This window comes from Rhinolophus ferrumequinum, chromosome 25 (assembly GCF_004115265.2).
Source record: "Rhinolophus ferrumequinum isolate MPI-CBG mRhiFer1 chromosome 25, mRhiFer1_v1.p, whole genome shotgun sequence".
NCBI classification, from domain to species: Eukaryota; Metazoa; Chordata; class Mammalia; order Chiroptera; family Rhinolophidae; genus Rhinolophus; species Rhinolophus ferrumequinum.
This window is the reverse complement of record NC_046308.1, coordinates 10,702,774-10,723,114: the sequence shown is the minus strand read 5'-3', so window position 1 is coordinate 10,723,114 and position 20,341 is coordinate 10,702,774. Positions and strand designations below refer to the sequence as shown.

Below are 20,341 nucleotides of genomic sequence, written 5' to 3'. Positions count from 1 at the left end.
CTTCTTTATCTGGTTTCAGTATCAGGGTAATGCTGCTAAAATTGAGCTGAGAAGTGTTCCTCACAGTTTATTTTATGGCAATGTGTAGCATTGGTATTATTACTTCCTTAAATGTTTGGTAGAATTCACCAGTGAAGCCACTGGGCTTGCAGCTTTCTTTGTGTAGAACTTCTAAATTACAAATTCAATTTCTTTAATGAAAATAGAGCTATCTAAGTTTGCTATTTCTTCTTAAGTGACTTTTGGTAGTTTGTGTCTTTCCAAAAAAATCAATTTATCCATTTCATCTAACTGGTTCAATTTATTGGCATAAAATTGTCTAAATATTTCCTTATAGTCCTTTTACCATTTGTAGTATCTGTAATGATGTCCCCTCTTACATTATTGTTGGTAATTAATTTCTTTTTTTTTCCCTGATCTCTCTGGCTAAGGTTTGTCAATATGATTGCTCTTTTTAAAGGGCCACTTTTCTGTTTCACTGATTTTCCTGTATTGTTCTCTCTCTCTTCTATTTTTTTTTATTTCTGCTGCTATCTTTATTACTTTATCCCTTACACTTATTTTAATTTTCTTTTTCTAGTTTCTTAAAGTAAAATGTTGTATTGTTGATTTGAGACTTTCTTTTTTCTAATAGAAGCGCTTAATGCTATAAATTTCCCTCTAAGCACTGTTTTAGCTACACCCCATCCATTTTGATTTTTCATTTTCATTCACTTCAAAATATTTCCTAATTTATTTTGTTATCTAGAAGTATGTTGTTTAACTTCCAAATATTTGGAGATTTTCTCTGCACCAGCCTTGCAGTCAGCCATTTCTGCAAGGCGCCCTTGGCTCCTTTTACTGGAGAGTGATATTTTCAAGATCCGAGCACTAAGTGTGCTCATTCCTACTGGGCAGTTGCTGTTTCTACACCTTCTCAGCAAACAAAGCTAGGACATACCATGTTTCCCCGAAAATAACACCTAGCCAGACAATCAGCTCTAATGTGTCTTTTGGAGCAAAAATTAATGTAAGACCTGGTATTATATTATATAAGACACAGTATTTTTATATTATATACTATTTTATATTATATACCCGATCTTATAGTAAAATAAGACCGGGTCTTACATTAATTTTTGCTCCAAAAGATACATTAGAGCTGATTATCCGGCTAGGTCTTATTTTCGGGGAAACATGGTATATGAAATATATGCATATAAACATCTCTATTTACGTATCTATTTATCTATAGTGAAAATCATGAATTCCAGACTGACACCTCCTATTCCGATCTGGCCCCAAGGGGTTCATTCTGACGATCCCCTTTCCATACCTGTACCTTCCCCCTCTAATAATAAGGAAACTGGCTCCCATTATCCTCAATACATGTGCCTGCTCAATCTCCCTGTGTGTTGCCAGCCTCCCAAACCTGGCGGGCCATGCTCCACTCGGACTACCTGCTCCACCTGTCCCTGGCCTCGCTGGGCTGCCTTTCTACTCCACGGGGCCCGCCTAATGGCTTTTTGACTGAAAAGGCAGGCACATTTTGCTTTCAAACAAGAATACATTCCACCATTATATTTATTCCTGCTTTAATTGAGCCCTAGGGTTTAGAATGGAATATACGCTACAACCAAAATTGCAAGTACTGAAAAGGAAATTAAATCCTCTGATTTGAAATTCAGTTTATTTCCTTCCAAAAAATAATTCATCCTCGGTTTTCATTGGGTACATTTAAGCACTTGGATAATTTATCTCTCAAGTCTCACCCGTCTCCCCAAAGCTGTACTGTTTACTGCTCCTTTCCATTTTTAAGCTCAACTGTAATAAGACAGGACAGCTACTTTGAATTTATGCATCATACTGTGTCTTATTAAAAATCAGTTTTCAGTAAGCCAAAGGATTAACATCAAATCTTGTATTCTAAATTCAATGTGCCACTTTTTTTCTGCATGAGAAAAATTATTTCAAATTATTTTCACCAGTAACTTCGCAGTTATCCAGAAATTGACCACCCGCTAGTGTGCGCCCGATAGCATGAGAACTTCTCCCTCCAGTGCTTTTTAAATGTGAGAGCTTGCCGACTTCTAGAATCCATCTATGCACCCCTCAGTGTGAAAAACAAAGCATTACCAAGGCATGTAGGTGATAACTTGGTGCCAACAGCCTGTGACTACAAAATGCAAATTCAAACACTAAGACCCCACGGGCAGGGCTCAGTTACAAAGTCAAAAGATCCAGATTTCTTTCTTTCTTTCTTTCTTTTTTTTTTTTTTTTTTTTAGATTACCATAAAAATACACCTATTTAAAAAATTCTCCTAAAGATCTCACAACTCCCACCCAAGATTGTACCTCTGGACTCCCCTTTGAGGAACACTATCCTATTATTTAGTTACAGTGCATATTCAGTCCAAAGCATCCATAAACAAGTGTAAACTATAATTTCAATCTCTTCTCACTGAAAATAGAAAAATCTTTTTAAAAGAGCACTTTTATTCAGCAACCTCGTCCAACACATAAACAGTGTCTATGGCTTGTCTATGAAACAAAATGCAACATCTTAGACCACAGCAGTCAACTTTAAAGTTCCACACCCTAAGAAATACTTCCTCAACACAGAAAGAAGGACCTCAGTTCGGAACTCTGCATTTCCATTTTTAATTCCGCTCTGAATTATCTTGAAAATGTAAGCATTCCTACTGTTAAGAAATTGTTTAAATTTATTAATGTATCCTAGCTTTTAAAAGGACTAGCCCGGGTATTGTTTTGGTTTTTGTCATGAAGTTGTTCCATTTGTTTTGTCTGCTGAGAGTCTGAATACGACTCCTAAAACTAAGCACCGTAGGCAAATGTTTCAGGCAATAACTGGTTACTGAAACGTCTAAGACAAAAATGACCAGAAAAGAAAGACCTTAAAAAACCAAAATGCTCCATAATCCACAGCCAGTTGTCCTAGCCATCTCCCAAAAAATACTTCAGTGGGTTAATAATTCACTTCTAAAACTTTAATTTTGATCAGGGGAGGAGGAAGAGATTGAATGTTGCATTTAAAGGTTAGGTCATTACATTCAAATGTCACCATCCACATACAAACAAGAAACATAAGCACATCTATCAAAGAACTGATTTTTTATTAAACAGAAAATCATACATAAAACTTTAGAAGCACCTAAGTCTCCACAGTCGTCTCACTAAAACATGGGCCTCCACTTCACTGCTGAAAGGAAGCTTGGAGAGACCCACTTGCATCCGTTGTTAGCAAGTCAGTAAATGAGAAATCAGTCACTTCAGCCCAGGGCAGGCAGTCCTGAGTCCCGGACAATGGAGCATGTGTGTGTCCAGACAATTGTAATGGGCGTGCTGCAGAAGTGGATGAGCCACTTTGCCTCGCTGGACGGCAACACAGAGAGACGACCGTTGGCTGTCCCATCTAGGTTTCCACAAGCTACATGCACTGGGTCTTGTCTCTCCTCTCCCCACGTAGGGGAACACGTAAGAACTTCTTTGCCCCTAAGAAGTGTGCCATCTCCTTTCTCTCTAACGAGCGCATTTTCCAGGCAAGCTGCGAGCAGGCAGAGGGTTTCCAGCACACTGCCGTGCCCTGACGCCGTGGCTCCAGGCCAGAGGCAGGCAGGCACGGAGCAGATGGAGCCCTGGCAAGGTCTGCACTGCCCCTCCATTAGCAGCATCTGCTCATTACTCAGAACCTTCGCCTGCTTTATCTAATGCTCCAGGAAAAGCATTTTGATTTGATTCATTTCGGTGTGGTAACGTGCAACACAATTAGTGGTAAAATCAAACTGGAGGACGGCCAGTGCTGACAATCGGAAACAAGGCAGAAGAAATATGAGGCCAGTGGGTTGGAATTCAAAAACTCACAACTGTGGAGCACCTTGCCAAATCTCAACACCCCAGGTGGGAGGACGGCGTTCCCGGAGGGGAAGGAGGCGAAAAAGGAGGAAGGGACGAGTCCCTTTCTCCCAACGCGGTGACCGGCTCCCCTCCTGACGGTGCCGCGGAGAATCCGCACCGGGAGGGGTGTCTCAATGGCTACAGAGCTTCCCTTTGGCACAAGCCGGGAGCTGAAGTTCATTAACTCATTTTATTATCTTAGTCTTCTCTTCTGTGGGGCACAGTTACACATTTTATAAAGCAGACCCCACAAGGTAAGTTTCCTTTTTGCCATGTTGGGCCAAAGAAGTGCGACTTCGCTGCTCCTGGAAAGGAGCAAGGTAAAAAAAAAAAATGTACGTTTGATGATTTCATTCTGTCTTTGCCCAGAAGTAGCTACTCATGAATAAATACCGTTGGTATAAATATCGCAGTGTCAGTCTGTTAAACCGAAGTGAGACTGAAGACAATGCCTCCTGAGGTCTGGGGGAAAGCAAGAAGTTGTTGTTTACCTCAGAAATAGTAACAACACTGATCAGACTGGTAGAACAAGCTCAGAGTGACAGAGAGGCACGGAAACACAAGAGCTGTTACCAAGGAAATAATCCTAACACCAAAAGGAATTTGGAACAAATCAAAGATTTCATCGTAAATGATGCAGCCATGGAAGTACTGTTAATTTTACCTAGAATAGGGAACAATCCCCCAGAGCATGACGGGAAACCCAAAAGGACAAGACTGACAGACAGCATATCAATGTAAACAATGAGACAGACCAACCAGAACAGAACAAAAGACCCAGAAACAAAAGAACTCATATCTAAAAACTTGTAAAGGCGGCACCTCAAACCAGTGAGGTAGAAATGGGTTTTCTAATAAGAGATGCTGGAAAAAAGACATACTTGGAGTCATTATCTAATACAGCCTGGACTCCATATTGGTCAAGATTTAAATATAAAAAATAGAAGAAAAAGAATTACAAGTAGCAGGTAAACATGTGAAAAAAATTCAGCCTCTCTCACATTAAGAGAGATGCAAACTGAAACTACATTTGGATATAATTTCTTATCTGTCAAAGTGACAAATACTAAAAATTTGAAGCATTCTTTGCTGATAAAACTGTGAGGACATGAGCACACCTTCATACCTTGCTGATAAGAGTGTAAAATAATATAACCCCATTTGCATTTTTATAGGAAACTATCCTCCCGCACTTACATGAGAAGTCGTATGTACAAGGTTTTCCACTATACTGCTGTAACAACAAAAGATCAGAAACAACACATCTGTTCTTCAGTAAGGGACTGTGTAAATAAACCACAGTACCTGTACAACGGAATACTATGCAGGTATGAAAAGAAGTACATTCTTTATACACTGGCATGGACAACCATTCAAGACGTGGCATTAACGAGATATATTCGTATGCTCTCCCATGTTTCCTGCAGCATTATTCACAACAGCCAAGATGTGGAAACAACCCAAATGTCTACCAACGAATGAATGAATAAAAAAGGTGTGGTACCTATACAACACAATGGCATATTATGCAGCCATAAGAAAGGAAGGTATCTTGCCATTTGCAACAATATGGCTGACCCTCGAGCATATTAAGCTAAGTGAGATTAAGTCAGAAAGAGAAAGACAAGTACTGTATGACATCATTTGTATGTGGCATCTAAAGAAATCAAACCTGTAAAAAAACTGAAAAAGCAGAATAAAATGGTGGTTACCAGGGGATAAGATTGATGATGTTTAAAGATTCAAATGAGAAGAAAATAAGCCATAGGTTTCTAATGCACAGGATAATGAATATGGATAATCATATTGTATTATAATTATGTAATATAATAAATGTCACTATAATAACAATCACATGACAACATATAAATGTATCAAAGTGACAAGCTGTACATCTTAGCCATACACAATGTTATGTATCAGATTATTCCAGAAAAAGATATGTCACTAAGTGAAAAAAGCCAAGGTGTGGAATAGTATAAGGTAATATGTCATCTTTTGGTAAGAAGAGGAGGGGGAGAAGAATAGATATTCATATTTACTTGTATTTGCAATGCAGAAATACTGGAAGGATTGACAAGAAACTAAAATATATGATTGCTTTAGAATGGGACTAGGCAGAAATGAATAGAAGCAAGATTTCTCAACACATAACTGTTTACATTAGTTTGATCTTATGGCCCTAAAAATGTATTAGCCAAAAATATTAAATTACAAATAAAACCTGCTCATTTATGGATTAAAAAATTAAAATCACACACACACACACACACACACAAACTACCATCTAGAAGAATAAACCATAAACAAAAGTCCATTGAAGAATAAATGACAAATTGAAAATAAATATTTAAAATAGATATGAGAAGGGTTATTTCTTTAGTTCTTTCTATTCAACCAGAAAAGATAACAACCCAAAGAAAAAATGGGGAAACACTGGAACACATAATTTACAGAGAAAGAAATACAAACAAATAATAACACAATAAAAAGATGCTTATGTATCCTTATAGAAAAAGGCAAACCGAAACAACAGTCACAGGCCATTCCCACCTATCAGACAGGTACGAGGAAGCAGTCATTCTTATATACTTTTGGTGGGACTGTGAACTGGTAGAACCTTCTCGGAGGGCAATTTGGCAATCTTTATGAAAACCTGAAGTGTCTGTAGTCTGCGACCCAGTAATTTATCCCATGGCTATATGTGCACAAGTCTATCATGATATCTGCTCAGAGATACTGCTTGCAGAACTGGTTTTAATAACAAAAATAAACAATTCAGAGGGCCCTAGTCACTAAGGACTCTGATAGATAAATGATAGTACAGCCACATAATGCAATATTACACAGGCTGAAAAAGAACAACGTTGACCTGTAAGTGCTAATACAGAGACATCAAGATGTGTCATTCGGTGAAAAAAGCAAGGTGCAGAAAAGTATCTAGAGTAGGACGTAAGTGTAAAACATGTGCGTGTGAGCTAGAGGTAGGGTAACAGGGAGGAACGCTTCAACTTTTTTTTGGAGATGTTTTCTTTTCCATTTCCTACATTTTTGCTCTGTTTGTATTTTATCTATGAAAAGTGTTTTAAAACCAAGTATTTAAAATATATTTTGGAAATTATTTGCCAAGTATTTACAGAAGAAAGCGGTTTCTCTATCATAGCTACATGGTTTCCTAATGTTTTTGTGCCACAATAGGGATGAGGGTGACAAAGACAATTCTGACCAACAGTATAAAACCAGCAGCACACTTGCACATCACCTCAAGCTATATTTTCAAGCTCACAAGATATGAGACCTGGGGTGCAAATAAATCAGGTGCACATTTCTAGAAGTGTCTCTGTGTTTAGTATTACATAATCAGAACTCCAACCACACATGGCCCAGGAGACACAACCTTAGCTCTGGACTCACTACAGACTAATGACTCAGCCTCAAGCAAATCTCTTAGCTGGTCGCTTTGGACCTCAGTTTCCCCCTCAGGTTTGAAGAAAACTGTATGTGTGTGCACACATGTCTGTGGCGGGGAGGCTATTAGGTAATTCTAAAACTGTACGATTCTAACTGAAAAGTACTGCAACCTGTGCGTAGTTGTTTAAAAAAAATCTCATTGATTATTTGGAAAAGTAGCAAATACACTCAAGCTGCTCGTATGTTATCTGTCCAGGATTTCAATAAACAGATATAAAATATCAAAATACCACCCCCCTAAAAAAAAGCTGAGTTTCTAGATGCTAAAAGAAAAAAAATCCATCAATGGTATCTACTAAGATCAAACCAAAAGAACAGAATTCATGTTGTTAAAATAATAAAATGAAAATATTTTCAAAATTTCAGCCCTAATTTTTATTTTTTAAATGGCACATGGACATAAGATCCCCGGTTACCTACTTTACTGCAATTCTGTCTACTGAGCCAACAATAATGTCACACTGATAAGAAGATTCTGCAACTGTGCCACCAGCATCCTGAAATATTCTGTGGTCCACCTTTCAGGGAGGGGGGCAACAAAGCTTTTGGAAATTCAAACTTCTACCATCATGGAAGTCCGCAGCACAAGAGGTAGGAGTATAGGATATCCATGGCCATGAAAACTGTTAGCTACACACTGTCAAGTGTTTCTGTTTTAGACCATTCTTACCTAGTTCTGTAACTGCACAGTTGTTCATGCACAAAAGGAATTCTACCAGTCCCAGAGAAACAAAATATTCCCATAAATTATCTTATATGGCATGTAAGTGCCAGGAAAAGGGAAGCACGGACTTTTATTTTTCTACTTCCATATCTGTCGATAGATTACCTATGTCTACCCCCTTTGCACTGTTCTCTTTGGACTGAGCAGAGACTGAAGGAAAAGTAGGCCAACTATATTTAATATTTTACACCAAACAAGTTATTTGCTTAAGATGGCTTGGCCAGCCTCGTGTCTGGCACCAAACCCAACCCGACCGTTCCAGTAGGAATTAAACCCCAGTTTTAATGGGTGCTGTGCTCCAATGCCTGCTAATGCATTGAGGGTTATTGGCCAACTTCTTCACATAAAGGCAAGAACGAGTGCATGTGTGTGAACATGTGTGTGTGCCCACGTGTATGTATGGACGGATTACAGTGGGGAGCCGGCCACAGCTGCTTAATTTTTGTAGAGCTTTTTTTTTTCCTTAATAGGGAAGAGGGCTGTGGTTACTTACCATCCTCATAAGCCGCTACCGCCAGCGAGCTGTTTATCCTCACAAAGGAGACGTATGGCTGCATTCCAGGCTCGTCGTCCTCATCGTACTCGGAGTCCAGGAAGGGGGCGATGTAGTCCCAGGTGCGGGTGTCCCACACCCTCACGTCCCCCGATGTGTATCTGGAAAAGAAGGACACACTTGGTTCCAAGCACACATTGAAGAGCAGGGCCACAGTGGAGAAAGGGGGGACAGGCTTAGAACGGCAGAGGAGTAAGACTGGGTCTGCGGGGAACAACTGCTGCCACTCTCTTTAGATGAGTAAGTCCGACAGAAGAAAATGTCCACTAGATAACAGAAAGCCTGGGAACACGTTTCATGTGCTCACAGCACAATGGTGACAATTTCGAAAGAGAATACTATACTAATAAAAAAATTGGGTATCGAGAGCTTTTTTCCTTTTACACTATTATGACTAATCTGCTACCTTAAGTTCTCCTGGTAAAGAGAGCATTAGCAGAAATTTGTAAACGCCACAGTATTTACATAAATACACACACGAAAGACAGGCAGAGAGAGAGCAAGAGAGAGGGAGAGAACTACTAAGGACTAATGGTCTTACAGGCACAAGCTTTCTAATACCTCATCCATGCATCAGATTTGACTGATTAAAGTCCCTAAAGACTAATTGATTTGCTGAAACAATTAAATCTTGCCTTTCGCAGCCAGACAATGCTGCCTTCTCGTGAAAAGCTCTTGCCGAAATGCACGCCTCTCCCGGTTTTGCCCACTTAGAAAACAGGAGCCCTCACTCTCTCCTATTACTCCACTGTTACTCCAACAAATGCCTCTCTCCATCAAAGCCAAGGCCGGGCCAGACCCAGCTCGGACACGAGCCCGTTGGATAACGGACCGGCCAGATCAGGAGACGGTGTACTGCGGCCACGGACGCTCTGATGCCAAGTTCCTTACATCTGCTGCAGAGGGTTCGATTCAACACGTCACGCGACTGTGGGGAGGCGTGTGAGAAATGTTTTAAGAGTCTCCTGGTGTACCCACACAAACACAAAGATAGGTAATTTAAGGGGGTTAACAGTCTGCCTGAGGCCCAAGCCTCAGGAAGAGGTTTCTTTAATCCCACGTTAAAAGTGTAGAGTCAAACAAGGTAACCTCTGAGATTAAATCACGGAAAAGTATGACATGATTTATCGATGAAGTACTTACAAATCAATTTCTCATGCGAGATTTCTTAATAAAGAAACCAAGAGTACTGTGATTCAGGTATACATCATTTACTAAATGTAATAGCACTTCCCTCAAAATATTAATTGACGTGAACACAACACTATAATTCAAAGGTCACGCTGTGACACAAATTCTCTAGGTTGGAGAATTCAGTTCTCTCCCCACAGACAGTGCCCGGAGGGTGTGCGTGTAAAGAGCCAAATAGGAGACACGTGCTTTAGGAAACTGGACCGGTGGGCCTCTGACCGCTGATCCTCCAGTAAATAAAAACGCACACTCCACGAGTGTCATTAAGCCTGGCGACACATAAGCAAGGGCGGATATTGATGGCACCACAGCCAAAGCACGGCTGCTGGCTCCCAGGCTGTCCTGGGAGCGTTCCAGATCACCCTTCTTAACGAGGAACCCTATACAAGCACGCACACCCCACTGTCCCAAAACTACTGGCCTCACCTTGACACCCTGAAAATGACTCAGGCGTTCCTGGAGTAAGGCCACTTGCCTAGAGACACTGAACAGAAAGAACATGTTCGAATTTCTAGACTGGGTGTAATTAGATTCTTAAGGATAAATTCTATGTGAAAGAAAGTAGCCAATTCAGAAAAGAAAGGTGAGAAGGATGGCAACGTCTTTCAGAAATACAGAGAAGGTAAGGGAAAGAAAGGCAAAGAAAGGGAATTTAGTAGATCAGAGAACTGTAGAACTTGGAGAGAAAGACCTGCACAAACCAGGAAGACGGTGCACAAACCATCAGTCTCGGTCAGCCTGTTTCTCACGGCCTGTGTATCAGACCATGCCAGTAGTCTTCACATGGTCCGCTGTGGCGCCCCCGAGGGGCTGCAGTGGAGAGTAGGAGGGTACAGAGGAGAGAATTTTAGTGGCCTGAGCTCCAGCCCCACCCCAAGCCCTTTTTACACAAAGAGATCCGAGGTAAAGCAACAACAACCAAACCAAAACTTGAAAAACTGCTGAACACACAATATTGAATGATGAAATGCAACTTGTTGATCTCTCTCATCACTTGAGGGAAGAGGAGAGAGGTGGGCAGAGATGGCACAGAGAAGAACATTCTATTAAAATCGAAAAGGCTTCTGACGAGCCTTTTCTTCCATGAAGTTGCCCCACTCACGTGGCAACGCCACACATCTAAAATGAAATGCATCCTCTCCTCAAAAAGTTTCAGCTCATCACTACACTAGCCGACTGCCCAATTCCTTATTTTTGTGAGTGATTCTATTTTTTCCCACCACCCACACTGCTATGCATGTTCGAGTTGCCGCCCCCTTTCCGTTCTCATTTCCAGGAATGCCACCCTAGTCCAAATCTCTCAACACCTCACACCTGCGCCATGACAGCCTTCCTACGTCTGAGCCTCTCACTTCATTCAACGCTGCACAAGCCAAGACCTCAAAACGACTGACTCCACGAATCCCTCTCCCTTTCTCCCTTACGCTCCACACTAGACCACGTGCCCTAGCATCTACACCATGACAGCAGCCTGGACTGACTCTCGTGGCAATTGTGACGTGATCATCTGACTGCTCATCTCCCCCACGAACCTACATGCTTCTAAGGTCAGGCGGTGGGTCTTGCTCGTGGATCCAACGACTGGAACAGTCACACTGGACTAGCACTTGACATCGAGGAAGCCCTCCGTATGTACTCAGGCCTCAACACCTTATTGACTGAAGTTTTAATTACTAGCCCAGCACTGAGAACCCTCCACAAAGTAGCTTCCACTCCTCATTTCCTGCTCTTCCATAGCAGGAACCAGCCTCCAGATAAGCCTGCTTATTCACTGGCTTCCAAACACTCTTGCCTCTTGTAATGCAGGGTCTCTGGTCCTGCTCACTGCACAAGACCGCAGGACATGGTGAGGCCAAAAGGGAACACCCACGGAGCCATAGGTAGGGGAGGCATACCACTATACTCTCGCTGGCGGCTGGGTTGGAGGCACAGGAAGCAGGAGCCACACGATCCGCAGCCTGCCGTCCACTTCTCTGCCAACCAACCCCACTTGCTAACTGCAATCCGCACTTGCTAGCTCAGCCACGGCAGTTATATCAGTGGCTAATGGCTAACTGGTTACAGCTGATGGCCATCACTACCCGAGCCAGCACCTTTCCACGTGAGGTCGAGAGCCTGGAAACTGCTCTCTGGGACTCCGTCCCCACACCTCTGAACCTCAGTTCATGTCACCCACCTTTTTGGAGGGCGTTTCCTCCTCACGACCCAACGCAGTGGGTCTCAACCTTGACTGCACATTATAGAATTACATGGGATGCTTTTAAAGTTCCCGATACCCAAGCACACCCCAGATCAATCAAATCTGACTCTCTGGGGGTGAAACGAGGCATCAGTGTTTCCAATGAGACACAAGGTTGAGAACTTCCAACCTAGCCCAACATACCAACTTCACAAGGCAAAGGCTCTCCTCTTCCAGGAAGCCTTCTCTGACTCTACCGTGCGCTGTACCTGAAGTAATGGTATTCATGCCACATTCCATGTCTCCTCAACCAGACTGTAAAGTGCTGGAAAAGACGGCATCTCAGTGCCATAGCCTCCATCACAGAGCCTTACACACAGCTAAAAATAAATAAATGGTGACTGAAAGGGCGTATCCACAAGCAACAACCCAACTCGTGTGAGTGCTACCTTGTGAGGACAGAGTCCCAGAGAGCAGATTCCAGGCTCTCGGCCTCACGTGGAAAGGTGCTGGCTCGGGTAGTAGATGGCCATCAGCTGTGACTTGTTGGCCATCAGCTGTTACAGGTTAGCCATTAGCCACTAATATAACTGCCGTGGCTACACTGGCAAGGGGGTTGGTTGGTCGGTTGGTTGGCAGAGAAGTGGATGGCAGATTGTGGCTCCTGCTTCCTGTGTCTCCAACTCAGCTGCCAGCGAGACTACAGTGGTATGACTCCCTTACCTATGGCTCCATTGGTGCTCCTTTTTGGCCTCACCATATCCTGCGTTCTTATGCGGGGAGCGGGACCAGAGACCCTGCATTACACATGACACAGCGAGCAGGGTACGGCGCCGGCCAGAATCCCCAGGGGTAATGGAGCAGTTTACACGCGTGAGAGCTCAGCTTCGGGAGGCCCATGAGGAGCTACGTCTGGACGGGAGGTGCGGTCTGCCTGGGAGACTCGAGCCTTCGGATGGCACACCACCCTCTTGGCCATAGAAGGTGTCGCCTTCCTTTTGGTGGTCTGCTGCTGCTGTGGGCTCCTAGAGTTGTGGACCTCTTGTACTGAGGCCACCACCCACTCAGACACCTGGCATGGCGAGCAGGATTCCAGCCAGGTAGGGATGGTGTCTGACTTGGGCAGGAGGACACGTGGCCCCCACACCGTGTGTGGTACCCGGTGGCCACTGTTTTCAGGAGTTGGACCCCCAAGGAAGGGTGGGAAGACGTGGACGGTTCTCCAATCAGCACAGGCCGGAGAAAGCGAAGATGGTTGCGGCCATGTGGGCTGGGACGTGCTTGCTGAAGTAGCCCAGATGCGGGACTTCTGGTCCCAGAAGGAAACGCTTGCTGAGTCCTCGGTGGAAAATGCAGGTGAGGTCAAGGTTGTCCCTCACCCCCAGGTTGGGGAGGACTTGGAGCCCTCGCCCTGCGGAGAGGGCACAGATTGTGAGGCCAACGCACAGGCCTGGCGAATGACTGTGGACTATGGGAAATTGCCTTCCATCCCTGATTTGAGGGACCGCTTAACTATGTGCTTGGGAATGTACCACCATGTAGTGGACCTGGCGGATGTTTACTTCCTGTGTCTCGCCCGGCCGCCAGCAAGACTGTGGTGCAGGAAGACCCCTTGTTGGGGTGCAGGCAGATGTTTGCTTCCTGTATCTCAACCAGTCGCCGTCGAGAATATGTAAGCACCTTGGCTGTGAGCCACTATTGTTCCAGCATGGTACCCTGAGAACCCTGTCTGAGCCCAGGAGGTCTGGCTATGCCCAGAAAGACTGGCGATACCCTGAGAAACCCTGGCTGTGCCCAGGAAGTTTGGCTATGCCCAGAAAGACTGGCGGTACCCTGGCTGTGCCCACAAAGTAGGTGGACGTCAAGGGACACCTCCTGGGACATTACTTGAACTGGACTGAAACTTTTTCTTGTGAGCTGGGTTCCTGGCATAGGGCCCCACGTGGAAGACACTTGTCACGTAGATTGTGAGGCAAGACCCTGTAGGGGTGGAGTGTGGGGACAGAGCCAGGAGTGCAGTTTCCAGGCTCTCGGCCTCACGTGGAAAGGTGCTGGCTCGGGTAGTAGATGGCCATCAGCTATAACCAGTTAGCCATTAGCCACTAATATAACTGCCGTGGCTACACTGGCAAAGGGGTTGGTTGTTTGGTTGGTTGGTTGGCAGAGAAGCGGACGGCAGATTGCGGCTCCTGCTTCCGTGTGTCTCCAACCCAGCCGCCAGCGAGAATACAGTGGATATGACTCCCCTATCTATGGCTCCGTGGGTGTTCCTTTTTGGCCCTAGCATATCCTGCATTCTTGTGCGGAGAGTGGGACCAGAGACCCCACATGACACACCTCCTTTTATTTCCACTGCCCACCTTCCAGAGCTAACGATCAGTGAGACACCCAGAATGCACACATCGATACGCATTAGACTTCCTGCATGTATTTCCAAACTGATTGAAATACATCTCTATGTATATCTCTATACAACACAGGTTAATTATTTAAGCTAAATTATTTCAGTAAACATGAAATTTTCCATAAATATTCATTTAAATGAACTCCATTTTTCATGGCCAAAGAGCATGAGAACAGCACAAATGTTTTGCTTCAAAATGACTCAGGACGCAAAATATAAAAGACTCCATGTCTCCTTTATGATGGAAACGAAGAAGAAATATCCTATTTTAGCAGGTACCGTGTGATGCCTCAGCAGTGGGCTCTAAAATCTAACACAAGTGAAAGCAACCACAGCAATGAAGATCACTCAGTGTTAATGAACTCGTGCTAAAGAAACAAACATATTCACGAGGGTGAAACACTGGTTGGGGCAGAGGGACCCGCACCAAACCCTAAAAGCGATCTAAAAGCGCTTAACAACATTGGCCAGGAGAAGCAAGAACAGATATCAAAGGGAGGTAGGAAAAAAGGCTGATTTTTCTCCAGAGCTCCAGATGTCTTTATCGCTGCCTAATGACAATTACACTCAACCAATTAAGACACCACTATGACAGTTGCATTGTCAGTGAGCCTTTAGACTCCAATGTTGATGGCTCTCTAATTAGTGTCTGTGCAAAGTACAACTGCAACTAATATGTTAGATGAGGTAAGAACACTAAAGAAAAACGGAAGAAGAATGAAGCCTTTCCCAAATGAGTAAGGCTGTCCCAGCCCATGGCACGGGCGAGTGAAACTGTATGCTTTCTCGATCTTTTTTGTACGCTTGGCAAGGCTGAGTTTACCTCCAAACAAATAGGTCAGAGACCACAGCTGATATTTTGTTGAAAGAATGGGAATAGAGCCGCTCTTAAGCTCGGCACGCCAGAGCAATTGTCAATTTAAAATGATTTACCACCAAAGAGCTTTCATTAACTAGTAAGTTTCCAATAAACAGACTACTTATTTGGACTAAAAGACCTGAAGATAAAGAAGGAAGAAATGGCAGCTAAGAACAACCTTTCCCCTTTCCTCTTGTACGAAGGTCCAGCAGGGCTGGGAGAGGTAGGGCCTTGGTTCCACTGCGCTTCCAGCTGCCAGAGCTTCTCTGCTAAAAACAATTTTCTCAAGGCTTTTCATAATAACCCGGGGGGAACGTTTTGATTAAGAACGCTGGAAGTAAGGTTAAGTGACTTACCCACGGTCACAAGAAACATTTCAGTGGCACAGCTGGGATCAAAACTCCCCACGCTTTTCTCAATCTGCTGCTTCACCAAAGAGCCACTCTGCCTCCTCAGATGGCAGTATCTTTAAACAAATATGGCTTTTAAGAACCATCCCCATGTAAGTGCAATATAAGGAATTTATTGTTTTCAATATTGTGACTCAGGCTTGCAGGACATAGCCCTGGCCCCTAACTCGTCAATCCTACCTCTATATCGTCTCATGTGGAAGGCAAGACGCCAACACGAAGAGCTCAGTATGCCGGCAAGGAGTGCGGGACTGGACAGATGCAATGGTGCCTCCCACACCTGCGTCACAGGTGACGTGGGAGGGCCTGTGGAATGGATGGGAAAACTCCACGCTCTACGGGGCCATCCTCCCGCAGCCAGCCCCAAAGGAAGTCACAGTTCTATTCTGATCGGGTGCTCACAGCAGCGCAAAGGAGCTTTGTTATGAGGGCTCAGACCAGGAACAGCAAATGGTTTCTTTGCTGTGTCAAATCCAATACGTGGGTGGTGGCTGCCTACCGCCCTGTGTTGAGAAGGATTCTGAAGCTGTATTCCATCCAGCCCAGAGAAACATACATGCTCTAAGGTGACTGACGACCGTCAGTTTGGGCATACGTCCACCTTACCTGTGCCCTGTATTACACTCTGCCTGGCCAGCTCCTGGTCACCCGTCCAGACTCAGCTGAGAAATCGCTTCGCAGGAGAAACCCAGCCTGCCTCCGGGCCTGTCCAACGTGCCTCTCCCCAGTGTTTCTGTGCCCTGCTCTTCCCTACTCTAAGTTCTCCCACGCTGTTCGTAACTGCCTAGAACTGTATCCCTCAGTCAGTCTGTGAGCGAGCAACGGATGTGTCTGCACTATTCATCTGTGCTTGTAAATGTGGACTGAGTAAATCTACTGACTTATAAACTAGAAGATGGAAATGGTGTAAAGCCTACAAAGCTATTAGGCAGAGGCCCCTAAAAGTGCAGCGCCCACATTTCAAGAAACATTTATGCCCTTAACATGTAGAGGTTTTAAGAACTATTCATGTACTCCATACTTTCTTTAGTAATACCAAAGATTACCAATCAATGAAATCAGGAGTATTTACTGTTTTCTATGAAACATGCCTGTGTGGTATTATGCAATTAACAAAATGAACTCAATCCCGCAGTGCAGCCTTTTTGTGGAAATGCACTACTACAAACATCAAGTGCAGCTTACGACACATCAATTGAGAAATAATGAACATCTTAATGGACCTTACGAGATACATGCACTACACACTTAAAACTGTTTTCCATACATCTTGGTTAATCACAATCAATAGCGTCAGAGTCAATGGTGATTATGCAGAGTTATTGTAACTGTGGCCCTTCCCATTATTCCTTGGAGAACCAGAGATAGATAAATGCAGTCATGAGTTCACCAGTATTTCTTAAGGATATTCTGGAGCTCCTTCATTAAGGATTTAATAAATGTGATGCTCTCCTCTACTCTCTTATCAATATCTTACCTCAGACTTATTTACCAGAAGAGCATGTATACCTCAAAGCAGAAAATAAATAAATCTAAAAGTATTTTTAAAAAGAGGTCCCTAATGGGTAATGATCAAATTCCTTATGGGAAGCAGCCCGATGTCATAAAAAGCAGCAGCACAAAAATCGATCTAAACCAAGGTTGAAAGGAAAACTGTGAAAAGTTTTTTTTTTTTTTAAAGGAGAAAGAAAGCGTGTCCTTAGTAAGAATAAATGCGGGGTGACATTTGTCTAACATAACTTTTATCACCAATTTGTATCTATAAAGCATCTGTTATCTCAAGAGCCTCCAAGTAATCCTAGATGCTATCCATTTTTTATACATTCACATGAAACGATAATAGCAGAGTATTAAAAACACCGTCCTGTGGTCCTCAGCTCCTGCCTAGAAAATATTTTTAAATTCAGGGCAAATATATAATACACTATTTCAGATTGAAGCCATATTTTTGTGTGGTACATGGTCAGTGCAAAGGCACATTTTTAATTACTGGGAAAAGTAGAGAAAAAAGTGGCTCAAAGCAAGGTATTTCATGTCACCTCAGGTGCATGTCTATGTTTGAACTGACACTTTCTAACAGTTCTTAATTCTAAACACTGATAATGTTCCACTAGAAGTACTCATAGGCAAACGGAAGCAACCAGAGATTCAGAATTCAAATTTTACATATACCAGGGGTGCCAAAAAAATGTACACAAGTGGACACTTTGGTCAACGTTGCTCAAGCAGGAGTTCGCTGTCATCAGAAGTGTGTGGATGCTGACGGGAACCACTTTGAGCACCTCTTGTCATTGCAGAAGTCAAACATGACTTGTATTCATCTTTTGGTATCGGTATATATTGAGTATTACAATTTTAATACATTTTTTTTCCTTTCTTAAAATGTGTGTACATTTTTTTGGCACCCTCTGTATAAACTAGGAGCTCAAAATTTTGATTCATGTCTACAGACGACTGGAAACCCTCCCAATTATGCTGTCCAGGCTGTATGGACAGACAGAGCAAACCAAAATGAAAGCCAGAACGACAGCCACAGGTCACTGGGCTGCTAGAGAGAGGTGCTACAGTTACGTGTCTATTTGGACATGCTTGCCTCAAAGGGAATGAAGATGGATGAAAATGCATAAGACCAAAGGGAACAACATTTTTTTGTGAAAGAAGAGAGCTAATATTTTGCAACATTAAACAACCACATATGGCCGAGGAGAAACATGGGTACAGCCACTGTTGCTTCCAGCCAAGGTGGGCACTGTACCCCAAAAAGGGAGACCACATCAGTAGAAAACAGGGGAGAAAAACATTTAGGAGTATTGAGAAAAACCTTGACAAACAGGATGCTTGATGCCTTTTTAAACCCGAAGTCTGGGGAAGAAAGTGGTCCTCTAATGTAAATCGAAAAGTGTGCTTTCTTATGCAAACTGAACTACTGCAGACTTATGAATCTTAAGCAACAGTGAGGAGGAGCGAGTCTATTGCAAAACACCACCATACTCCTGGGCATCTGATAAAAGCTTTTGGTGAGCTAATAGCTTAATGGTTAGCAGAGCTGGCACAAGGCCTCCTCGGAGCCCCAGGCTTGACTTTCTCCTGTTTCACCTGAGATGCTCTCCTTCACTAGGGTGGCAGTAAAGCAAATATACTTCTGGCAAATAAGACCCAGACCTACATCTCAGGTTTTATAATGTGACCTTTCTGAACTCATGATGTCATCTGTTTTCAGCACTCTCCACTTCCACAATGCAACCGGGGGATGAGAGAACAGACGAGGCATCACGGAACAGGACAGGGCAGCTTTCGTGTCCTCATCTCTTCTAGTCTTTGTCCTCAATGGGAAACGCAAAATTTGAAAAACATTCTAAAATGCTCAGAGCTGTCACCACCAAAGAAGCAAAATAAAACAAAGAAACAAAACCACGCTTTCTAATCACTTATTATCAACAAACTTTCTAGATAATGTCTCTGTTTCTAAATACAAGAAAAGCACACACTAAACCTCATTACATTTCAGGAGGGCTACAAGCTCACAGAGAAAATACAGCCAGAGGCTGAACTCAAGGGAAAGAGACAGGTGGCTTGTTGTATAGAGATTGGTGGTTTTGGAACACAAATTTTTCTCAAGTTAAAGAAACGGGAAATTGTAGCTGGAAAATCAAAGTAAAGGTTGTGTTTGAATGACTTAGTTGCAGTTGAAGGAACTTCCACGGATCTAACCAGCAAAGAAAACAACTGGTTCAGGTACTTTCTGGGATGCTGCATATCACGGCTAAGTGGCCAGATGACAGCAAGAAAGGCCAGACCAAGGGCCGGAGTAGGAGGTGGGCCGGTCACAGATGCTCCGGTAAGGACGTGCTGACAGTGCAGGCTTTCATCCCACACACCCTTCCCTCAGTTTCCCGGTGTCAGGCTCCGAGCGTACAAAGATGCTCAATACACAGTCTCCACATTTTAAGAGGAAATCGTGTACTGCCAAGAGGCTGAAGGGGACGGGCCAAGAAAAGGTCACTGGTCTGTGACACGTGTGACCTGAGAGTGTAGCTCAGAGGGCTGGATGGAAGCCAGATGGCAGGAGGTTAAGTTGGGGATAGTAAAGTAGAGAAGTGTACTGTCTGGTTATTTATGGGCCCAATAGGAAGAAAGAATGAGTATCCAGAAGAGCAGGCTTGAGGGACGGTTTGAAGACTTCAAACCAAAAAGTTAAATTGGAAAGAAGTTACAGGTTATGAAGTCACTTTAAAATAGTTTCTTAACCTGGAAAGTCGAAAAAGTCATTCCCCTAAATCCAGTAATTCCACTTACAGGACACTAGCCTAGGAAAATAATTAGACTAAGGGAGGACAATGGAAGAAGTTTAACTCTATGCTACGCACTCGTGTGGAATTCACAGTTTCTACAATAAATGTTTTATTATTTTTAAATAAAGATTTGTAGTACAAAAAAGGGAAAAAACCTCTATACAGAAAATATTCATATTATGTAATAACAAAACAGAGGAAATGACTTTAATGTCCATTACTAGGGAAATGAATAGGAAAATTAGGATATAATTATACCCTTGGAGCTTTTGCAACAAATCAAAGAAAGTAATGAAAAGCATGTAATAACATGAAAAAAAATCTCCTCAGTTTAGTGAGGGGGAGAAAATGGTCAACAATATA

General features: G+C 43.2%; 1 protein-coding gene across 1 annotated transcript in view; it reads right to left on the bottom strand.

Moving 5' to 3' along the window:
- The window catches only part of FBXW8 (F-box and WD repeat domain containing 8), a 109,557-nt gene that overhangs the window by 52,946 nt on the left and 36,270 nt on the right, over positions 1–20,341 (bottom strand). The window contains exon 5 of the mRNA XM_033097580.1: positions 8,584–8,744. Coding sequence (XP_032953471.1) covers positions 8,584–8,744 — 161 coding nt within the window. The remainder of the gene's footprint in view (positions 1–8,583; positions 8,745–20,341) is intronic.